This window comes from Lutra lutra, chromosome 1 (assembly GCF_902655055.1).
Source record: "Lutra lutra chromosome 1, mLutLut1.2, whole genome shotgun sequence".
NCBI lineage: Eukaryota > Metazoa > Chordata > Mammalia > Carnivora > Mustelidae > Lutra > Lutra lutra.
In genome coordinates, this window is record NC_062278.1 from 75718387 (window position 1) to 75740654 (window position 22268).

The following is a 22268-nucleotide window of genomic DNA, read 5'->3' on the forward strand; positions in this document are numbered from 1 at the left end:
CCCTAACACTGCAGACTGACTCTGGCCCTGTCAAATTCCCAGCGGTGTCTATGGCAGTGATGCCACCAGAGGGCAGGGTTTGACTTCCAGACATGGTGTCTTCCTCCTTCCAGAGGTAACTTTGGGGCTGCTACAATAGCCATCAAATCCCTTAAAGCTCTTATAATGATTCTAAGCCCAAATCTCTCTTCTGGTGTACTTATGCAGGATCCTGGAGTTCTGGAAAATGCTTAGAGAGGGTAATTTCTGGAATGATCTGGCACAACAAATATTTAGTCAACTCATAATTTCAGAGCTCCTACTAAGTACTCAACATGGCGTCAGATATTTGAAGGTCAGTCAGCAGGATTTTACCTTTTGATCTATAGTTTCCCTGGAATGATATGAATATAATACTTGAAATAAAAGCTACTAATAAACTATAGTATACAGTTAACTTATTCCATTAAAAAAAAAAAAACAGGAACTATAGATACCAAGAATTGAAAAAAAGGAGGAGGGACTAGAATAAGGTTTCTCAAGAGCTGCACAATTGACATCTTAGGCTAGATAACTCTTTATTGTGGGGTCCTGTCCTGTGCCTTGTAAGATGATTAGTAGTATCCCTGGTCCCTACCCACTAGATGCAAGTAACACTGCCTCTCCCCCATCCCCCTGTTCTAAGAACCAAAAATGTCTCCAGACATTGCCAAATGTCCCTGGAGGGCAAAATTACCCCTCATTGAGAAGCACTGAACTAGACTATGAAATGATGACCTTAGCCCAAAAACACCTTGAAATTTTAGAATCTCTAAAATATGGGGGGCCTGGGTGGCTCAGTGGGTTAAAGCCTCTGCCTTTGGCTCAGTTCATGATCCCAGGGTCCTGGGATCAAGCCCCGCATTGGGCTCTCTGCTCGGCAGGGAGCCTGCTTCCTCCTCTCTCTCTGCCTGCCTCTCTGCCTACTTGTATTCTCTCTCTGTCAAATAAATAAATAAAATCTTTTTAAAAAAATGTAAGGACCTGCTCTCTCAGCCTCAGTTTCCTCATCTGAAGAATGGGAATAATGCCGCTTATCCTCACAGGCCTTATTGTAGTTTTGTTAAGACTACCTTAACAAAACACCACAGCCTGGGTGGCTTCAACTACAGAAATTTACTTTCTCATGGATCTCCAGGCTAGGAGTTCAAGATCAAGGTGCCAGCAGGGTTGGTTTCTGGTGAGACTCTGTCCTTCACTTGCAGATGGCCACTTTCTCATAGACTTCTCACAGACTTCTCACATTGCTTTTCCTTCATGTAAGCACATTCCTCTTAAGAAAATACCCATCACATTGGATTAGGGCCCCAACCTCATGACCTCATTTACCAATAATTACCTCTTAAAAGGTCCTACCTCCAACACAGTCACATTGGATATTAATGTTTCAACCTATGTATGTTAAAAGGACACAATTCAGTCCAAAACAGGGCTCTTATATATAGGAAAGCAATTATCATGATGCTTGGTACATAGTAAACATTCAATTAATCATTATTCATAAATATTACTAATGTTGGGGCCCCTGGGTGGCTCAGAGGGTTAAGCCTCTGCCTTCAGCTCAGGTCACAGTCTCAGGGTCCTGGGATCAAGCCCCGCATCGGGCTCTCTGCTCAGCAGGGAGCCTGCTTCCTCCTCCTCTCCCTCTCTCTCTGCCTACCTCTCTGCCTACTTGTGATCTCTGTCAAATAAATAAATAAAATCTTAAAAAAAAGACTATTGAATATTACTAATGTTAATACTAAGCCACATTTATAAGTCCTTTGAGTGAATCACATACCAGTAAAATCACAGAGTATAAAATAACTGTACATTAAATAAGTTTATTTGAACACTGAGTGTCACTTTGTGCTGAAGTTATTAACTGAAAAATTTAAATTGACATTTTCCCCACTGATACAGCTAATCGCTTCAATGATGCTCTATCTTCCTTTATGTGAAGTTCAAAGGGCAGTAGGTCTTGCTTCCCCAGCATCTGATGAGTAGTTAATATTCCATAAATAAACTTGTAAGTACTTTGGGGGATTTCTCTGTGTAAAGAAAATACAGTAGTCCCCCCTCCCCCACCTTTATGTGTGGTTTTGCTTTCCACAGTTTCACTTACCTACCGTCTGGAAGCAGATGATCCTCCTCCTGACATACTGTCAGAAGGCCAATAGTAGCCTAATGCTAGGTCACAACCTATGTCATTCACCTTACTTTATCTGGTCACATCAATATTTGATCATCTCACATCATTATAAGAAGAGTCAGTACAATGCAAGGTATTTTGAGAGACCACATTCACATAACTTTTATTGCAGTATATTGTTACAATTGTTCTGTTTTATTATTAATTGTTCTTAATCTCTATGCCTAATTTATAAATTAAATGTTATCACAGGCACTCATGCAGAGGGAAAAAACTCTATAGAGTTCTACTCTTCATGACTGGGGGTCTTGGAATGTATCCCAACAAATAAGGGAGGAGTACTGTAAATATTTCTCCAAGAGGAGGCTTAAGAATGATAATTCATATTCACTCTCTAATTTGTTTTATAAGCTTCATCTATCTACAGAAGATAGACCCAAAATAAACTACGGAGAAAAAAATAGTTTCAAACATCCATGGTCTTCAGCGAGAACCAAGTAACTATGGAAATTTTGAAATTGCAAAGGAACATGGACCTTCTTTAGCCAAAAATATTTGTTTATAAAAACTTGAGGATGTTAGATATTTCTATCACACTGGTTTAGCATTTGAAATTTCTGCTGGCTCAAGTGCAGTTTCGCTGTCCTATTTCTGACTGTGGGGTTCCCTCCCTAACCACAACTGATTTCAGATTGGAGGCTAATAACTCTGAGGACAAGAACAGAGTCAACTTAGCTAGCTGGAAAAATAAGAAGAATTTTACTGTTGTGAAGAGAGGGAAGCGCTGTTGTTATAGCAGGTTCAGGAAGAGTGGAGTTGACGTTGGCAGTTTTTGATTTGAACAGTTTTGTTGTTGGTCATAAAAGCAGAAGTTGCTTGCTGAAAGCAAAGGCCAGAAAAGGAGAGAGTTGCTATGGCTAAGTTCAAAACAAGAGGAGATGGTGATCTTGGTGTGGCAGAGAATGTTCAAAAATAGTCTCCTTGTCCTTAAAGAGTTGCCGCTGCATGAGTAATGTGCCACTTCACTACATAGCCCTTCTATGCAGAAATGCTATATTTCCACTTTACAAACCAAGGGATACATTTTAGTTTACAGTTAGAGGAGAAACATACAATCAAAAGCAAAAATGGTATACTATCTTATGCAGCTCTCTGGGAAAGAGTTCATCTTTTGCCCTACCACTCAGACTGCACACAAATACTAGGAATATATTTTAATTTCAAATCTGATGTGTGACATCTGGTAACCCATTTATTGCTAATGAAGTTTTCGCAGAAAGCAGCCGTCACCAGTATCTCATTGTATTTTTCAGCTGGCAAAGTATTGTTACCTTTCATTGGCCCAGCATTTGTGCCACTTATCATAGGCAGTTTGGTCAGAAAATACAAGTAGTCCCACATAGAAATGAATGGAATGGTAAGTAACAGCAGATAGAATGGTCTAAACTTCTTATTACAATCAGAAGTAATTGTAATTTATACTTAAAAATTATATAGGTATTCAAGAGAATGACTGGAGCTGGCAGAACCATCCAGTCCAAGTAGCTTGTCAGCAGTGCCCTCAGCCTCCCTCTCTGAGCCTCCTTACCTCTTTCTGGTACACTCGCTTCTTCCACTTGCAGTGCCCAATGCAGTTTCGCAGTTCCCCTTCTCCAGATTTGCTTATAAGGAGGAAATCTGTCGTTTATACCATAGCGTAATTTAATAACACTAACAAAAGTCTCAAATCCACAAGATCTTAGGACATCACCACATACATAATCTCATGAGGTTCCCAGCAATGTTGTGAGCCTGACAGGACAGGTATTTTTTTACTTCTTCATTATCAATTATCATTTTTTATATGAAGAAAATGAGTCACAGGTTAAGAGAAAAGCTAGACTCCATAGCTCATAAGAGGTAAATTCATGTACTGATTTGGATCTTTTTGGTTCCCATCACCTTACTCTTCCACTGTGTTAGTCTGGCTTTCACCTGAGTCGGTGTATCTCCTCCCTCAAATAGATCTTGGAGGTATGGAAGTGGGTATTCCCAACCCGATTCCACTTAAAGAAATTCCAGACATTTATGAATGAGTGCAGAGAGTATTTTATTAGATAATATCCTTTGGGGCACTCCTTAACTACACTAGTCCTGAATGTCTGGAAAAATACACAGTCTAATGAATAATTCTCAAGCTGTATTTTACGAGTCTGTCATACTTAGTTTGGGTTTTGATGCCTCAGAAGAGCCAAATGAAAGCATTTCAGCTGAGGGCACTTTTGTCATTTGTTGGATTTGGTTTTGCCTATTAATCATGATTAGCAGCATACAAGCCAGAGTTGCAAATTAAGACGAGAGTAGGGCAATGATTTTAAAACATTACTGTGCATCAGAACTACCTGGAGGGCTCATTAAAACATAGCCTGCTGGACCCCACCCACAGAGTTTCTGATTCAGTAGGTCTGGAGTGCAGCTTGAGATTTGCACTCCTAAGGAATTCCCAGGTGAGACTGATGCTGCTGTTCCTGCGACCACGTTTTCAGAACCATTGCTAGAAGGGCTCTGTAGGTGAGAGAAGCATCTAACGCTGTATTGTCCAATTTGGGAGTCAGCCCCAAGTGATGACTGAACTCTTGGAGTGTTCAGCTACTTTCAACTGAGATGTGCTGGAAACATAAAACTATATTCCTAATTTTTAAGAACTGGTACCAAAACAAAGGTAAATTATTTTCATTTTTATATTGATTACATGTTTAAAGGATAATATTTTGGAAATATTGGATTAGATAATGTATTATCAAAATTAATTTCACCTGTTTCTTTTTACTTGTTAAGTGTGGCTACTAGGAAACTTTTAATTACATATGTGGTTCCCATAAAATTTCTTTTGAATAGCACTGACCGAAAGAATTGGAAAATAGCAGTGGGATTAGTAAACCACAAAAATAACAAATCCCAAAAGCTGTAAGTGCTTCAGGATCCAAAGAAAATAAATCGGTTGGTCAGATTTAGTCTCAGGGCTCCACTTTATACACAAGACATTTGCTGCCATAATATTAAATGTAGAAGCCATACAGTATCTACCATTTGACCTTTCTTTCAGCATTAATCAAATGCCTCATTATAATTCTTGAAATAAATGCCTTAGATTAAAATAATGAAAAGCATTTCTGCTGAATTTCTGAATGAAAAAAATTCCATTAGTTTTTGAAGTTCTGAGCTTTCCTTCATTAAGTTTCACTTATCCTTCCATTACAGAAATCATATTGTAAAATTTATATTTTCAAAGTGCTTTTATGTCTTCCTAAGACTTCACTGTTTACCTTTAACAATCTATGAAACAGAAGTGAGAACAAGGGTATTTCCATTCTAAATCTGTTGTAATAGCTAAAGAATAACAAAGAGGTTAAATTACCTCTGTATGATTGTGTCAGTGGTTAGTGACAGAGCAGACTCTGACAGAACCCTTGTCCAGTGCTTTCTCTAAGAGACTATTCTGCTGTCTCTTAGTTTTTACAGCATTTGGATGTTTAAAAAAAAAAAAAAAGCATACAAAACTGTGCTTTAAAAAAAAATGTAACTCGGGGCACCGAGTGGCTCAGTGGGTGGCTCAGTGGGTTAAGCCTCTGCCTTTGGCTTGGGTCATGATCCCAGGGTCCTGGGATGAGCCCCATATAAGGCTCTCTGCTCCATGGGGAGCCTGCTTCCTCCTCGCTCTCTGCCTGCCTCTCTGCCTACTTGTGAGCTCTGTCAAATAAATAAATAAAATCTTTTAAAAAAAATATAACTCTGATAAGATCAAACATTACCTTTACAGAATTCACTTTCATAGGACAAAAGTCCATTTATCCTTCAAAACACTGACCAATGTAATACTTCAAAATATTATTCTGAATAATCTATTACTGTGAGGTTCTTTTATAATACTCTGCCTTGACCTCTGTTTTTTAATCTGGGCAACTGAATCCCATTAACTATTTGCTAAGCTTTAACAAGTTGTTTTTTCCCCACAAAGAAATCTGAACGTAGGTTTGTTTTGTATGAGTTATTTTAACAATAACACACTGTGCCACTTTTTACATAGGATGTTATAATCCTGACTCCCTAACTGTAGGGCATGCTTGTAATTTTGATTTGCAGCCATGAAACAATCCTTTCACCTGGAATTGCCAGTGAATTACACAGGTGATGCCTGAGAGGTTCATGGTCTAGAAACCAATCAAGCTAGTCTAGATTAAGGCTGAAATCTATACCTTTGACCTCAATAACCTAGGGTCATAACCAGCTATCCAAATGCTGTGCTGGGAAAATATTTCTTTGATTAGATAATCTAAAAAATGGGGAGAAAAACCAATGTCACTGTAATGTAATATTCTTACACAGAGTTTATCTTCAGTAAAAGGTAAAATTCATTTTGTTTTTAAGAAAAAGCCTTCTTGTATTTAACTATCAAATCTTATTAAATCATTGTGGCATTAATAACATCCATATCGATAGATAGATGTTGGCAGATTTAATGATTTATCAATAGGTCATTTCTACTTGTTAAGCCATCATTGCCTTTGTCTTCAAAAGATACATACCTGTTCTAAAGAAAGGTTATAAAATTTCAGTGTTTCAGGAAATTTCTTTAACCATTTACCAGTTCCCTGAGAATGCAGAGGTCTAGAGGAGCTAAGTGATTGGTTCAAGGTCACTTAGTGAATGAGAAAGCCAAAATTTGAATCCTAGTCTCCTTATAATTGTGTAGGACCAATTTGTAGAATATCATTCAAAAAGTATTTCTACTGCAGTCAGAACATTTGGCAATTTGAGGAAACATATACAATATGGGTAATATTTAATCCTTCTAGCTTGTATGATTATGTATGATTTTGTGATTTCTATAATGTTAAAATTTTTAATCTGAAATGAATTGCCATGTGGCCAGTAAACTCTTTTTTTTTTTTTTAAGATTTTATTTACTGGAGAGAGAGAAGGGGAGCAGGGACAGAGGGGGAAGCTGGCCCCCCGCTGAGCAGAGAGCCTGATATGGGGCTCAATCCCAGGACCCTGAGATCATGACCTGAGCCGAAGGCAGAGGCTTTACCAACTGAGCTACCCAGGTGCCCCTGGCCAGTAAATTCTAACCCAAAACTCATAATACATATAAATTCTATAATAATATCATAATTTCTAAGAGTACAAATTAATTAATGCTTCCTTTCTTTCCCAGTAACTTTCCTCATACCCTTTAAAGTGGAATGTGAAATAAAATAGGCAGTTTCTGCTGCTGATTTAAAGTCTCAGAGAAGGAAATATGAAGTGATTTAATATATAAAATTTGGGATTTTGCTCACAAGTTGGGTAAAACTGCTGTTGATGGAGATGCCCACATAGGCGCTGCCTTTTTCATTTATTGAAAAAGAAAAGCTTGTGAACAGTCTCCAAGAGTCCTATTATTAAAAATGATGTTTCCTCCCTTTTGATGAATGGCTGAGATGCTGATCCTTTGAAATGTGGTTATGATTCCCTTCGGGAAATTCTATGAGTCCCTAAGTTGAGGAATTTGGGAGTATATGAGAACTGGAGTTTATTTATATACAAGCTGGATTTATTTTCCTTTTCTCTTAGTCTGTGCTCTTTCAACTCTTTCTAGGCTCACTAAAGCCTTCCATGACCCTCTATTTTTAACATAAGAATATTTTCTACTAACACCAACAGGTCAAAGGACGATTTCTAGCATATGATTAGACTTAATGACATATATCTCATCCCTACCTGTTTCTCTTTTCTTTTTGAGATTAAAAAAATTAAAAATACAACAAAAGACAGCCAAGAGTTTAGTACAGAAAAAGAGTAGGAAGAAATATCATAGGAATAAAGGGAGTTGTTTGGGGGCTTGAGATATTCATCACAAGTGAAATATTTGAACTGTAATTTATGATAAATAGCATCTGAAGTGGAGAGAAATTGAACTGTAATTTAGTGTTACATTATTGATACTGAAGTACTGAATAATTCTAATAAGCAAAAATTTAGGATTCCCATTTTACTTTCCTTGAAAGTGTATACCCTAATTTGGAAGGAACTTCTGAATTTCCTTTCATAAAGCTGAGTTCTTTCTATTCTTGGGCTATTTTGGAAAGCAGAGGGGAGGGCTAGTTGAGGATGGCAGAACATTTAACCACCATCACCACAGTTTGTTACCATTGGTTATGTGCAGAAATAAGAAGACAGTTCCATTTTCATTTCTTGTGAGAGCAGGCCACAATGAATGATGTTGACTTGGAAAGAGGGCCAGAAGCCATTGTTTACCACTTAGACATATCATACAGCCATTCATTAAGTTTAAGGACACTGAATCTTGAGCACTTATTTAGTATGCATAAATAATTGCAACAAAATATATTGTGTGTTCTAAGAGAAATATTCACCTAGGAATTGAAGAGGTAAACAAAATCATCTCCCAGAAAAGTATTTAACATATAGAGTTTAGTCTAGGATTGCCAGTCATTCTCTCGTGCATCTGATTTAAAAGCATTTCTGGGGGCGCCTGGGTGGCTCAGTGGTTTAAGACTCTGCCTTCGGCTCAGGTCATGATCTCAGGATCCTGGGATCGAGCCCCACATCGGGCTTTCTGCTCAGCGGGGAGCCTGCTTTCCCTTCTCTCTCTGCCTGCCTCTCTGCCTACTTGTGATCTCTGTCTGTCAAATAAATAAATAAAATATTTAAAAGCATTTCTGGTCACTTGCCCCATGGTGCCAAGCTCTCTGCCATGCTTCCTTCTTCATGGCTGTCAGGATTACCATGATGGAGGAGGGTACCACCAGAAGGGCTTAGATGCTTCATTAAAAGGCATGAGGGTGGCAGGGGTGAATATGAATAAGGGCAAGACTATAATCCAAAGTTTATTGGGTCCAAGCAACTTAGCCATTATCTCCAAATAATGGAGGGCAACTTCTAGTCAAGATAAAGACAATGAACTAAGCAATCATGGACATTACCCTTCTTTCTTGAAACACATAAAATATCAGATGACAGCTCTGAGTAAGAATTGAGACCACATGTGGCGCCTAGGTGGCTCATTCGGTTAAGCGTCTGCCGTTATTTAGCTCAGGTCATGATCACAGGGTCCTTAGATCAAGCCCCGCATAGTAGGGCTTCCTGCTCAGTGGAGAGCCTGCTTCTCCCTCTCTCTGCCCCTCCTCCCAGCTCATGTTCTCTCTTTCTCTCACTAACTCTCGCTCTTGCTTTCAAATAAATAAATAAAATCTTTAAATCTTTAAAAAGAAAAAAGAAAAAAAGAATTGAGACCACATGGGCCGGAGAAGAACCAATACCAGTTAACACAACCAAGAGAAGGTTTTAATCAGTTTACCAGGATGAAGTCAAGACCATTAGACGCAGGCACTAAAGGCAAGTGAAACCGGCTTTCCTGGTTAAAGCCAGAAACTGCAAAATTACTGCCTATTATGACCAAAGATGAGATAACTTCTGCAGACCAGCTAAAAATTGGAGAATGGGCAGGAAGCCCAATCTGCATTATCTGAAGAAAAAGTATGGCATTGGAAACTAGGCTGAGAACTAGTATTAAAAATTTATCCAGATCAAGTGACTACTGTATACCCAAGCAAAAATTTCACAGGCTATCATCATCCAGACACCAAGCCTCCTAAAGAAGTTAATACCACTACAGATTAACGCACAAAGATTACAAAATTTAAGATGTAGGTAAATGCCAAGCAGAGGGTCGGTAGATGAATCAAATAGAATCTACATGAGAAGAGCTATGAACTACAAATAGGAAAGCAATTGGATAGGGGCTCTTAACATACAGATGTTCAAAATGTTTATAGAGATAAGGGTACAAATAGACCCCATAAAATAGGAACAGAAGGTTAAGAAGTAAGAACAAATGGATTTGAAAAAGAAACAAGTAGAAACCCTAAAAATTTTACTGCCTACTTCTATGATTCAATGAATTCACAAATGGATACTGACTAACAGTTGTTCCTGTAGAATGCCTCATTCATTACTGAGAGAAAAAAACACAGAGGAGCAGAAACAGTTGTTTTCTAAAGTCTGAATTATAAAATAAGAGCAATAAAGAGAATGACTTTTGAACAGGATGGTTTATTGAGCTGCCCAGCACTCCAAGCAAATGACTTACAAACACTACTCTACTCTTCTAGATATTTGAGAAAGATACTTTGATAGAAGATTATTCTAAAATATAATTACTTTGTCTTTTAGTTCTCTCTTTATTATCATAGGAAACTATGTGGTTTTTTTTTTCCTTAGATTGAAAACTCATTAAAAAAGGAGCTTGTAATGAACAATTTAATTAGATTGGCTTTGGCTTGCCTAAAAGCTTAAGAAGGTATTAATATTCTAATCATAAGTCTTGGGGAAATATTCTTAGAAAGAAACAGAGGAAAAGACTGAAAGATGAAGGAAGGGAGGGAGAGAAGGTAGGTGGTAGGAAGGAAGAGGAAAGAAAGAAAAGAAAACCTTCCTTCTTAGGCTTGTTTTTAAGAATAAAGGAAGCTGTCAAGGAACACAAGGTATCTACAATGAAAGCAAGCAGTGGATAAATGTAGGGTAGCCACTGTGAGCCAACGTTGTGTTTACAGCAGACCGAAAGTTCCCACCTGACTCATGGCCAGTGTATTCAGCTGTTTAAGATGATTTTTTTTACTCATACTTTGAAAAAACATCCTGGTATTTTTAGCCTTTTATGGCAACAGAAAAAACTTACCAATGATAAACGTTTTTTTAAAAAAGGATCTTTTTTTTTTTTTGAGCCATGGCTAGGTCCACGTTTGCCTTGCATTCAAAAATTATTGTAAAAATTAAAAAAAAAACCCACATTTATTAAATGCATTCTGTTTGAAAGATATGCCCAGTGTTTTGGGTTATCTCATTTAATTTCTGTAACAATCATGTACACTAAGAATCACTGTTCCCATTCCTTCAATGGGAATAATATAATAAATATATTAAAATAAAATATAATAATAAATAAGGGAACTGAGGCTTATGTTCAGAGAAATAGGGTGACTTACCCAGAGCCATACAGATTTCTAAGTGGCAGAGGAAGATTCCATTATAAGTGGTGTTTTTTTTAAGATTTTATTTATTTATTTGACAGAGAGAGAGATCACAATTAGGCAGAGAGGCAGGCAGAGAGAGTGGGGGAAGTAGGTTCCCTGCTGAGCAGAAAGCCCAACGTGGGACTCGATCCCAGGACCCTAAGATCATGACCTGAGCCAAAGTCATAGGCTTAACCCACCGAGTCATGCAGGCACACCCCATTATAAGTGTTTTGACTCCAAATCCCATCTCTTTCCCCCCTAAGTAGAAATGGTGCTATGGAATTCATATAAGGCACAGAGCCTGTGTAAAAGATGTGGTGAAACCAAGAAATAGGGAGAGATGGATCCTCCTATTTTTTTTATCAGTACATCCTACCTGCCTAAAACTCTACTGGGAGAAGTAGTACAATGAAAATTAGCTGCTTTTTGGGACTTTTAAGTTTGCTATTCCAAATAGATCACATCCTTTTCCTTTGGCTCTTCATCAAAACAGCATCCTTAGGGGTGCCTGTGTAGCTCAGTGGGTTAAAGCCTCTGCCTTCGGCTCAGGTCATGATCCCGGGGTCCTGGGATTGAGCCCCACATCGGGCTCTCTGCTCAGTGGGGAACCTGCTTCCCTTTCTCTCTCTTGCCTGCCTCTCTGCCTACTTGTGATCTCTGTCTGTCAAATAAATAAATAAATCTTAAAAAAAAAAAAAAGCATCCTTTCAGCTTCAAAGAGAAAAGACCCTACTCTTTCCCACTCATTTATCATCAATCACAGGTGCCCACTAATCACAAGAGTTCCATTTTCCCTCTTTCCTGAGAATCCAGTTTCTCTAGGAAAGTCTATCAGTGGCAACAATGCTGACTGAGAACGATATTCCTTGCACATCACTACGGCCCATGTCACCCTCACATCCGGCGCACATTCAGACCCTACACCGCTGTTCAGGGGTTGTGTGGTATCTGTAAATTTACAACAGCAGTTTCCCGTGGATGATGCTGCAGACATTCATAAGGAGGGAAAAGTTCAAGTGATGAGTCTCTTCTCTACCTCGGCTGACCCACTGTCACCTTTTAAGTTCTTACCCCTCTGTTTCCCATACATCCTCCAAAGTCCAAATGCCATCTTCTCTGGGAAGTGCCCTTGATCACTCCCCCAGTCTCCCACCACACCAAGCTGGGTCAATGATAAATACAGACTATTCCATATGACCCTGTTATGGTACAGTATTCAGCACTGGGGATAATTCTGTCTTTAAAGCTCTTGGCTGCCCCCACTGGTAGACTCAAATGCCTAAAAAGAGAATATGAACTTTTTCACTTTGCATCCCTAACTCCAACACATAGTAGGTGTTCAGTGAATATATGATAAGTGGATGACTGCCCACGGAACACACGATTTGCATTTGTGCTTCCCTGTGCTTGCTCCCACTGTTTCTATCATCTAAAATTCCTCTCCTCTTTCTGATCCCCTCAAATACGAGAAAATTTGTTTCCTTACCAGACAGGAAGTCTTGGTCATTACGTACATAAATATGTATGTAAAATGTTCTTCTAATTAGTATACTCAATGTGATGTCTGGAGTTTCTCAAGTGATATGCACATTTAAATGATAAATGTCTGGAACACCTGAAGATTCAGTCAGTTAAACATCTGCCTTTGGCTCAGGTCATGATCCCAGGGTTCTGGGATAGAGTCCTGCATTGGGCTCCTTGCTCAGTGGGGAGCCTGCCTCTCCTTCTGCCTGTTCCTCTCCCTGCTTGTGCACTCTCTCTCTCTGACAAATAAATAAAATCTCTAAAAATTAATTAATTAATTAATAATAAATTTCTTACTAAAATATCCAGGTATGTTTCCCTAGTTGTTCAGAGCAGGCTTCTATATATTAAACATTAATCAATATGGATCAGTGGGAACTGAAAAAGAAACCAACCTCAGATTGTGAAGGAATTGGAGTCCAAAACTCCAAAATGCAAACTTTTTCCCATAGAAATTCTTTAATAAATGATGTTTATAGTTCCAGACTAATCAACAAAATTCTACTCATTCCAGACACAGTATTAATGGAACCAGCCTGAGACATGTACTCTTAGAGTTAGGATCAAGAGAGAAAGAAGAGAAAGAGGAAAATTTCCTCCCTACTTTCAAGCACCCAAGCTCATGGCACCCAAGGGATTCTAAAATATTAAGTTTATTCCTTCCTATCTGTTAGTGCCCTTATGGCCAAGCTGAAACAAATATTTACCTCTGTCCTAGTTTTCAGTTATGGAGTTCACCCAGGCTGCTTTTTAATCTTTGAGATTCTTTAACCTTGACATTTTCACTTTTTTCCTAAGCAAAATCCAACTGATCTTAACCAGATGTTAAAAGAACAAATAAGTAAATTAATACACATTAAGGCGTAAATGACTGCTAGCCCATAAATCTTTTATGAAGCATTTAATTTTTAATAGAGAATAGTTGTTTACCTAAAGGAATGCATACTTCTAAACTGGCATAATTTCAGTAACTTTAATAAAATAAACTGAAAAATCAGCAAAATGTAGGGAAATCCTTCTGGGTGAGGAAGAAATAGGTCATATCTCCCTGAGAGACTAGCCCTAGTTTCCATTATATTTATCCCTTCTTTTCATCATCTTCTGTTTTAGAAACCACATATTTCTAAAAGTACTGAGGATTTTTTTTTTTTTTTTGGTCTGTTCGGTTTGGTTTTGCTTTTGGTTTTGATTTTTTATCCAAAGTGAGACCGAGGTTAACATTAAGCATCTTCTATAAGATCATTTCAGGAACAAAATGTAAATTACTTCATTAGGCCCAGTCTCAATATGCTATACCCATAGCTTTTAAGGTAAATGCTATTTACTCATTCTTGTGTCCTCTGGCTGCATTATTTGTCAAACACTTATCATCTGTCCCCTGGATTAGGCTGGGGCCTCCATCAATAAACAAGATTATTTGAAACAGGCCCTACCATCAAGAAGCTGACTTACCAGTGGAGAAGACAGGTCAACAGACAATTATAATATAGTACCAATTCCTGCATCCCAAGGGCCAAAGTGGCTTAGAAAATGAAACATCCAATTGCCCAGACAAGTCAGAAGGGCTCCATAGAGGACATTTGCTTGTTTGTGGATACTAATGCTCCCATGAATGAAAAGAGAAGAAAAAAATTTTCAATTATGTAAGACTGAGTATAAAAGGAGGAGATAATGGGGACATGAAGCCAAAACCTTGGATAAGAATAACTCTTGAGAGAGGCAAAGAGGCCACTTAAGAAACTCTTTCTTCCTAGTGTTCTCTCTTAAAATCTGGCTACTTGAGTCTCATCCTTCTCACAGCACGACTTTACACCAAGATGAACACTAGCTAGGTGTTTATATTTGTCCAGCTCTCCTGGATGCCAAGCACAGCTATCCTGGGAAGATTAGTAGTATCTTATTTTGTCCAGGATACTTTGCTACAGCAGGAAAGCACAGCCATGCTCTTCCAGGGACCTGCTCCTGGTGTAGCAAGAGGATCTTTACTCAGCACCCTTTTCCCACCCAGCGAGCCTCACCTGTGCCGGATGCTGAGCTTTTACCTCAGAGTGTGCCTGTGCCACATGGTGTGATGTTACTACCTTCATGGCATCCTCAGCCTTCCTCCCATGGCTTTTCTGATGGACTCTGCTAGGGCAGAATATGTTGATTTTCTAAATCACATAAATGAATAGCTTGATTACTTATTATGTAAATTATTGAAGCAAATATTTGCAGAAGTCTTTATGGAGTTCATTCCTGAGCATCTGAGTCTTCTGAAAATCCTAAAGAACTGCTACTATCTTAAGCCCCCATGAAAAACATGTTTTATTGATAATCCTGGCCTATTCTGCTCACTTGATATTCTTGCTATACAGATGGTTAACCTCAGAGTTCACTCCAGAAATGGCTGGCAAGCACATAAGTTAGGATATTCAGTCTCTTGTGCTAGACTGAGTTTGAAGTTAAAGAATAAAGTGGGTATTGCCCGAAGTGGCCTGGGAAACCATGACAAGAATACTTTTCCACAAAGTTTTGAGCCCTCCCCATTATCCCTTCCTAAATCAGTTCCCACAATGACCAATTTCCTCCATAACCTAGAGACAGCTATTCTGACAACTTCAGGGAGGATGCTAATAAGGTTTATATTTAAGTAAAGATTGTGAAATGAAAGAAATGGTTTGATGAATAAGATACAGATGTGTCACATTTCTAAGGTTAAAGACAAATTAATTAGTCTCTGGCTAATCTACCTCTGGAAAAACTCGTCTTCCTCAATAACTAATTTAATTCAGTGTTATTTTCTGAGATTTAGATTAGGAGTTTTTAATTAATTTGGAAGCTAGGATTTACTTCTAGAAAAAATACAAAGGACCTAGATAAGTTTATTCACACAGGAGTGTCCTTTGCATTTTTGTCTGGAGGGTATTTATCTGGAGGGTATTTATCACTTTCTAGAAAAGCAATTCTAAAAACTGATTCAATGTGTAAATTAGACTTTCTTGGTTCAGTTTTTCTCCAAAAAATATGATCTATTTTTTCCTAAGACTAAAGTTGAGTCACAGTATTTATGATTGAAAAATAAAACTATATGTTTATAACTGAAAGTTCAATTTTTTTTACCTCTTCATTTTTATTTTCTTTAGGTGCATCTGGCCTAGTGTCTAAGACTAATTAATAACCCAAGAGATCAAAATGATTCTCAACTCTTCCACTGAAGATGGTATTAAAAGAATACAAGATGACTGTCCCAAAGCTGGAAGGCACAATTACATATTTGTCATGATCCCTACTTTATACAGTATCATCTTTGTGGTTGGAATATTTGGAAACAGCCTGGTAGTGATTGTCATTTACTTTTACATGAAACTGAAGACTGTGGCCAGTGTTTTTCTTCTGAATTTAGCACTGGCTGATTTATGCTTTTTACTGACCTTGCCATTGTGGGCTGTCTACACTGCTATGGAATACCGCTGGCCCTTTGGCAATTACCTATGTAAGATTGCTTCAGCCAGTGTCAGTTTCAACCTCTATGCCAGTGTGTTTCTACTTACATGTCTAAGCATTGATCGTTACCTAGCTATTGTTCACCCAATGAAGTCCCGCCTTCGGCGCACAATGCTTATGGCCAAAGTCACCTGCATCATCATCTGGCTGCTGGCTGGCTTGGCCAGTTTGCCAACTATAATCCACCGAAACGTATTTTTCATCGAGAATACCAATATCACAGTTTGTGCTTTCCATTATGAATCCCAAAATTCAACCCTCCCCATTGGACTGGGCCTAACCAAGAATATACTGGGTTTCTTGTTTCCTTTTCTGATCATTCTTACAAGTTACACTCTTATTTGGAAGACGCTAAAGAGGGCTTATGAGATTCAGAAGAACAAGCCAAGAAATGATGATATTTTCAAGATAATTATGGCAATTGTGCTTTTCTTTTTCTTTTCCTGGGTTCCCCACCAAATATTCACTTTTCTGGATGTATTGATCCAGCTGGGCATCATACATGACTGTAAAATTGCAGATATTGTTGACACCGCCATGCCTATCACAATTTGCATAGCTTATTTTAACAACTGCCTGAACCCTCTCTTTTACGGCTTTCTGGGGAAGAAATTTAAAAAATATTTTCTCCAGCTTCTGAAATACATCCCCCCAAAGGCCAAATCCCACTCAAGCCTATCAACAAAAATGAGCACACTCTCCTACCGTCCCTCAGATCATGGAAATGCATCCACCAAGAAGTCTGCCTCATGTGTTGAAGTTGAGTGACACACTTGAAACTTGTCAGTGAAGTAATCTTGTCAAAGAAGGAGCAAGAAAAACATTCCTCTACAGCACTTCACTACCAAATGAACATTAGTTACTTCTCAGAATTTAAGAAGAAAAAGGTTTTATGGTCTCAAAGAACCATTCCAAAGCTCTGAACAAAAGCTTTTCTTTCCCTGTGCAGCAAAACAAAGCAAAGCCAGATTTTGCATTAGATAGATGAGGGCCACTCAAAGAACGATGTCAGAAACTGGATGAATGTGTTGATTGGAAAAATTTTACTGGCAGAAATGCCATCTCCCCAGTCTGCTCTTTTTCTGCTATTTTTGATTTCCACATAAAGGTATTTGGAATATGTTAAACCCTGAGAGGGGCAACAGGGGATCAGAGCTCAAGACAGCTCTGCCCCATTTCCAAAGGGCAGTGAAGCTTTTGTTCCTATTTACCTATTAGCAACTCTGACCCACTTGTACCTGCTACTGCACATTTTGTACATAGACCTGCTAAGCAATAATCGTCAAGTTTCAGAAACTTCTGTGAAATTCAACTAATGTCTTATTGATTCACACTGCCAAAATATGCCAGCTAATAGGTTTATTTGTATATAGAACTAAAAAGTGAGATATAACCCAAGTAGTAGTGTCTTCCTAGTCATATCAGTTTTGTTTCATATCTGAGAAGTATATATATTTTGTGGTAAAAAAATTATATATCATAAAATATGCCTTACAGTTATAAAAAATATATGTTCTATCTGTATATCTCTAAACTGTTGTTACTTGATTTGGCAAAATCTGGCAAACATATTTACATTAAAATAATTTTAATGTATTTAATCTTCATTACTTATAATGAATACTGATTTATTTTTAAAATGACAAATATAACTACAAACACATTTCCATTTAAACTTTAATACAACAGATAGTTTAATGCTATTGCTTATAGATTCTATATTTTGCCATTGAAAAGGTAAATAATACATTTTATTCCATTTTAGTCCAGCATATAATAAATACACCCTTTTGAGTTTTTCAAAGTTTTTCATGCAACAAAGAAAAAAACTCATTTCTTGCAACACTAAAATAAAACATTATTTTATACATAATTATTTAATAATAGGACTTTTCTAATTACACACATGATCATTATAGGACACGAAGATATAGGAAAGCATAAAAATAAGTTTTATTTAGTTCTCCTGCTTAAAAATTGCCATTTTAAACATTTGGGTATATTTTCTTCTACTTTTTTTGTATTCATTATACACACATACATATACAAATCATGATATTTGAGTCAGAATATGTATAGTACTTTGTATACAGATTTTTCACTTAATGTAATGGCTTGTTAGCTTGCTACACCATTAAATATTTTTCTAAAACATTTTAATAATTGAATAACATTGCAAAATACAAATACATTCTGATAGAGTTAGCTAATCCTGAAACTGGAACATTTAGTTTTTGATTTTTCAGTATAATAAATTGCACTGTGATAAATGTTCAAGTACTGAATCTGATAAATTTCTCAATGCAGTTCTAGAAGTGGTACAACTGAGCATACAGATATAAATATTTTTAATATTCTTAATACATATTACCAAATATTTTCCAGAAAACTTATAACAATTTATAATACTACCAACTATGTATGAACATATCTCACCACAGTCCCAGCAGCATGGAATATTTACTAGATTTAAACAAAAAGGAAATTTTACTGTAACCCAGGTACAGCATGCAAGAACTGGGATGCACATGCCCTAAAGAAAGTACTGTAGTATTTTGGCTCCCCTTGGGCAGTTGCCTCATTTTTCTCCCTAGAGGACTCACTGGCTTGGAAGTCCACACGGAGCAGGCTGATGTGATCATCTGACTCAATAAACAGTGGTAAAAGATGGAGGTGATGTATGAAATAGTCAATGGAAGCTATGGAGCCGGCATTCAGAGAGCCATTGGTGGGCTGGACAGAATCTCCACAAAGCAGCCTATTACACTCACATTCCCAAGGATATAGAATTTATTTGATAATAAATGTGGTTACATATGTCTCATATTATCTTCCTTTTACATTGTTTTGAATTTCACTAATATAATACCAGCCACTAACTCCAAAGTTCTGTTACTATTTTCACAAAGTATCACCTCTAAAAAAAAAATTCTTATCCCAAATTATAGTGCAAACTTATCCTATCTGAATTCCCTCCAAGTCAAATGTATAACCTGTTCATTTTATTTTATTCAATAGTCATCTTAATCTAAATGATTACAAGTACTTCGAACTTGCCAAACCATTTGGTAAGTTACAGTTGTTAAGCTTTCTGGCAGATAATTGTATTTAGATACCCTCCATCTCATCTGTATTTATTAGATGGCATGAATAACATGTTCCAAGCCTTGTTTTCACTTTAATTTAATCAAATCATATTATTGTGATTTTTTTCCCAATCCAATTTTGTGAAATGGACATTGGTAACTTCAGTGATTAATATTGTTTTTTCAGTAAGACCAACTTAATATTGTAGACTCTACTTACCAAAATGTTAAGATGAGATGCCATAATTTACTCTTCATGGACATCATCAGAGGTTAGGGGAACTCTGTATTTTTTGGATTATTTTTAAAATTTATGGTGAAAGGAGTATTTACCATAAGAATATAGGTGCCAAATCATCCCAATATGCATTCCAGTGGTAAACATTTCAATCAGCTGCTGTGGGCAGTATGAAAGAGAGCCAAGTAAGAAGCAGCCTGATTGGCAAGCCATGGAAAGGCTCACAGAGATCTGATACCACCGATTCTCAGTTTTATAACTCTATATACTGGGCCTTTTTTTTCCCCCAACAGAAGATGCCAATCTAGGGAACCAGAGAAGCGAAAACAGATTCAGACAAATCACAAAAGTAAAGTGAGTGAAGAGAGTGAGTCCCAGGGAATTTTGGCTATTGTATGAAAGATGATTTCCCAAGGATAGAGAAGAAAGTAAATCAAGAACAGATGAGACTAAGAAATGAACAGAAGCATGGAGGCAACCATACACTGTCTCAGTGCTCAGGGTGCAACCCTCACAAATGAGCTACATACGGGGGTTTAGGTCCCCAGGATCATGTGTATCCACTGGATCCAGAATAACCACAGCAAGATAGAATCTAAATATTAAGGAGGGAAGCAAGTTATAAAAACAGTAGACAATGGTATGGGGCAAGATCAACTTTGATTTTTATATATTTAAGTCTTCATGATGGGAGAGAAAAGATCTCTAGAACCACACTGGAGGCTTTGATGAGACTGAAAAATAAATGTAACGGGTTAAGAAAATGGAAGAGGTAGAACATCAGAGCTAATGGTTAAAGAGTCAGATTTTTCAAATTTAAAAATTTGATTGAATCAGTTAAAATATGACATCTATAACTATATCCACTATTGTCTGATATATTTGTATAGTGAACACCTGTGGAACTATCTACGCACTTTTCCTTCACCCCTTATCATAAGAATTTCCCCACCTCACCCAAGGACAGGACCACCTCAGAATGAGCCATTTTCCTACCTAATCCTATCCCCAGACCACAGTTAATTGGTTGAGGCTTGAAGTGAACCAATCAAAGATTTTTTTTCCCCCTAAGCATCTTTCAAACAAATACTGAAGAATAGCTGGCCCTTCCCCAATGCTAGAAGTTGTAAAATGTAAGCCTGGATTCTATTAGCAACTATATCCTTGGTGAGAATGAAGTTAAAAGGCAAAAAGCCCTGAGATGCTTGAGTCCTTGATTTTACCTGTGCCTGATGCCCATGTCATACTTCAGAATCCATGTCTTTAATCAAGGAACAGAATATAATGACCTATAGTGTGATAACTACATGCATTCCTTCCCACTTGACCAATAAGAATTTCCTCTCTGATGGCCAATAGACACATGAAAAGACACTCAACATCAGTAATCATTAGAGAAATGCAAATCAAAACCACAATGACAGATCACCTTATGCTATCAGAATGGCTAGAATAAAAAGACAAGAAATAACAAGTGTTAACAAGGATGTGGGGAAAAAAGGAGCCCTTATGCACTACTGGTGGGCATGTATATTGGTTCAGTCACTGATGAAAACAGTAGGGAGAATCCTCAAAAAATTAAAAATAAAATAAAAACATTAATTTGAAAAGATATATGCACCCATATGTTTATGTTTATGGCAGCATTATTTACAACAGCCAAGATATGGCAGCAACCCAAGTGTCTACTGATAAATGAATGGATAAATAAGATGTGATATACACACACACACACACACACACACACACACACATACATATAGAATGGAATATTACTCAACCGTTAAAAAAAGAATGAATGTTGCTATTTGCAACAACATGGATGAACCTAGAGGGTATTATGCTATGGGAAATAAAGAAAGAAAGACAGGGCGCCAGGGTGGCTCAGTGGGTTAAGCCGCTGTCTTCGGCTCAGGTCATGATCTCAGGGTCCTGGGATCGAGGCCCGCATCGGGCTCTCTGCTCAGCAGGGAGCCTGCTTCCCTCTCTCTCTCTCTCTCTCTGCCTGCCTCTCTGTCTACTTGTGATCTCTCTCTGTCAAATAAATAAATAAAATCTTTTAAAAAAAAAAAGAAAGAAAGAAAGACAAACACTATATAATTTCACTTGTATGTGGAATCTAAAAAACAACAAACAAACAAAAAGGAAAAACAGACCCATAAATACAGAGAAAAAAACTGATGGTTGCCAGAAGGGAAGTAGGTGAGGGGATGGGAAAAACGGGGGAAGGGGCATGGGAGATACATGGGAGATACAGTTATGGAATGAATAAGTCATGGGAATGAAAGGTATAGCATAGGGAATATAGTCAATGGTACTGTATTAGTATGTATGGTAACAGATGGTAACTACACTGTGGTGAGGCATAGCATAACATGTAGACTTGTTGAATCACTATGTTGTACACTTGAAACTAATGTCACGTTATGTGTCAACTATACTTCAGTTAATAAATAAATAAAATTAAAAATTGTTTTTCAATTTTTAAAAAAAGATCTTCCTTTTAATAATGGCTAGCACATCACTCACTGGCCATCTAGCAGGTATGATAACAATCTGGGTTCCAAAATATCTTGGTCCCTAACTTAATAAAGGATCATATTGACTGTCCCTCTTTCAAATGTCTCCTTACAAGAGGGTGACGACCAGGATATCCAATGTAGTAAATGCATTAGAAGGGAAGAGGTGTGGAGATATGAAAGAATTTATAGTTGGATGGGACTAAA

The 22268-nt window shown here is 37.5% G+C and overlaps 1 protein-coding gene across 2 annotated transcripts in view; it reads left to right on the forward strand.

The window, feature by feature from the left end:
• The window catches only part of AGTR1 (angiotensin II receptor type 1), a 46911-nt gene extending 29097 nt beyond the window's left edge, over positions 1–17814 (forward strand). For both annotated transcript variants that reach the window (XM_047727362.1, XM_047727358.1), the window contains one exon: positions 15858–17814. In XM_047727362.1, the coding sequence (XP_047583318.1) occupies positions 15907–16986 (1080 nt within the window). In that variant the 5' untranslated portion in view covers positions 15858–15906 and the 3' untranslated portion in view covers positions 16987–17814. The remainder of the gene's footprint in view (positions 1–15857) is intronic.
• The last annotated feature ends 4454 nt before the right edge of the window (positions 17815–22268 follow it).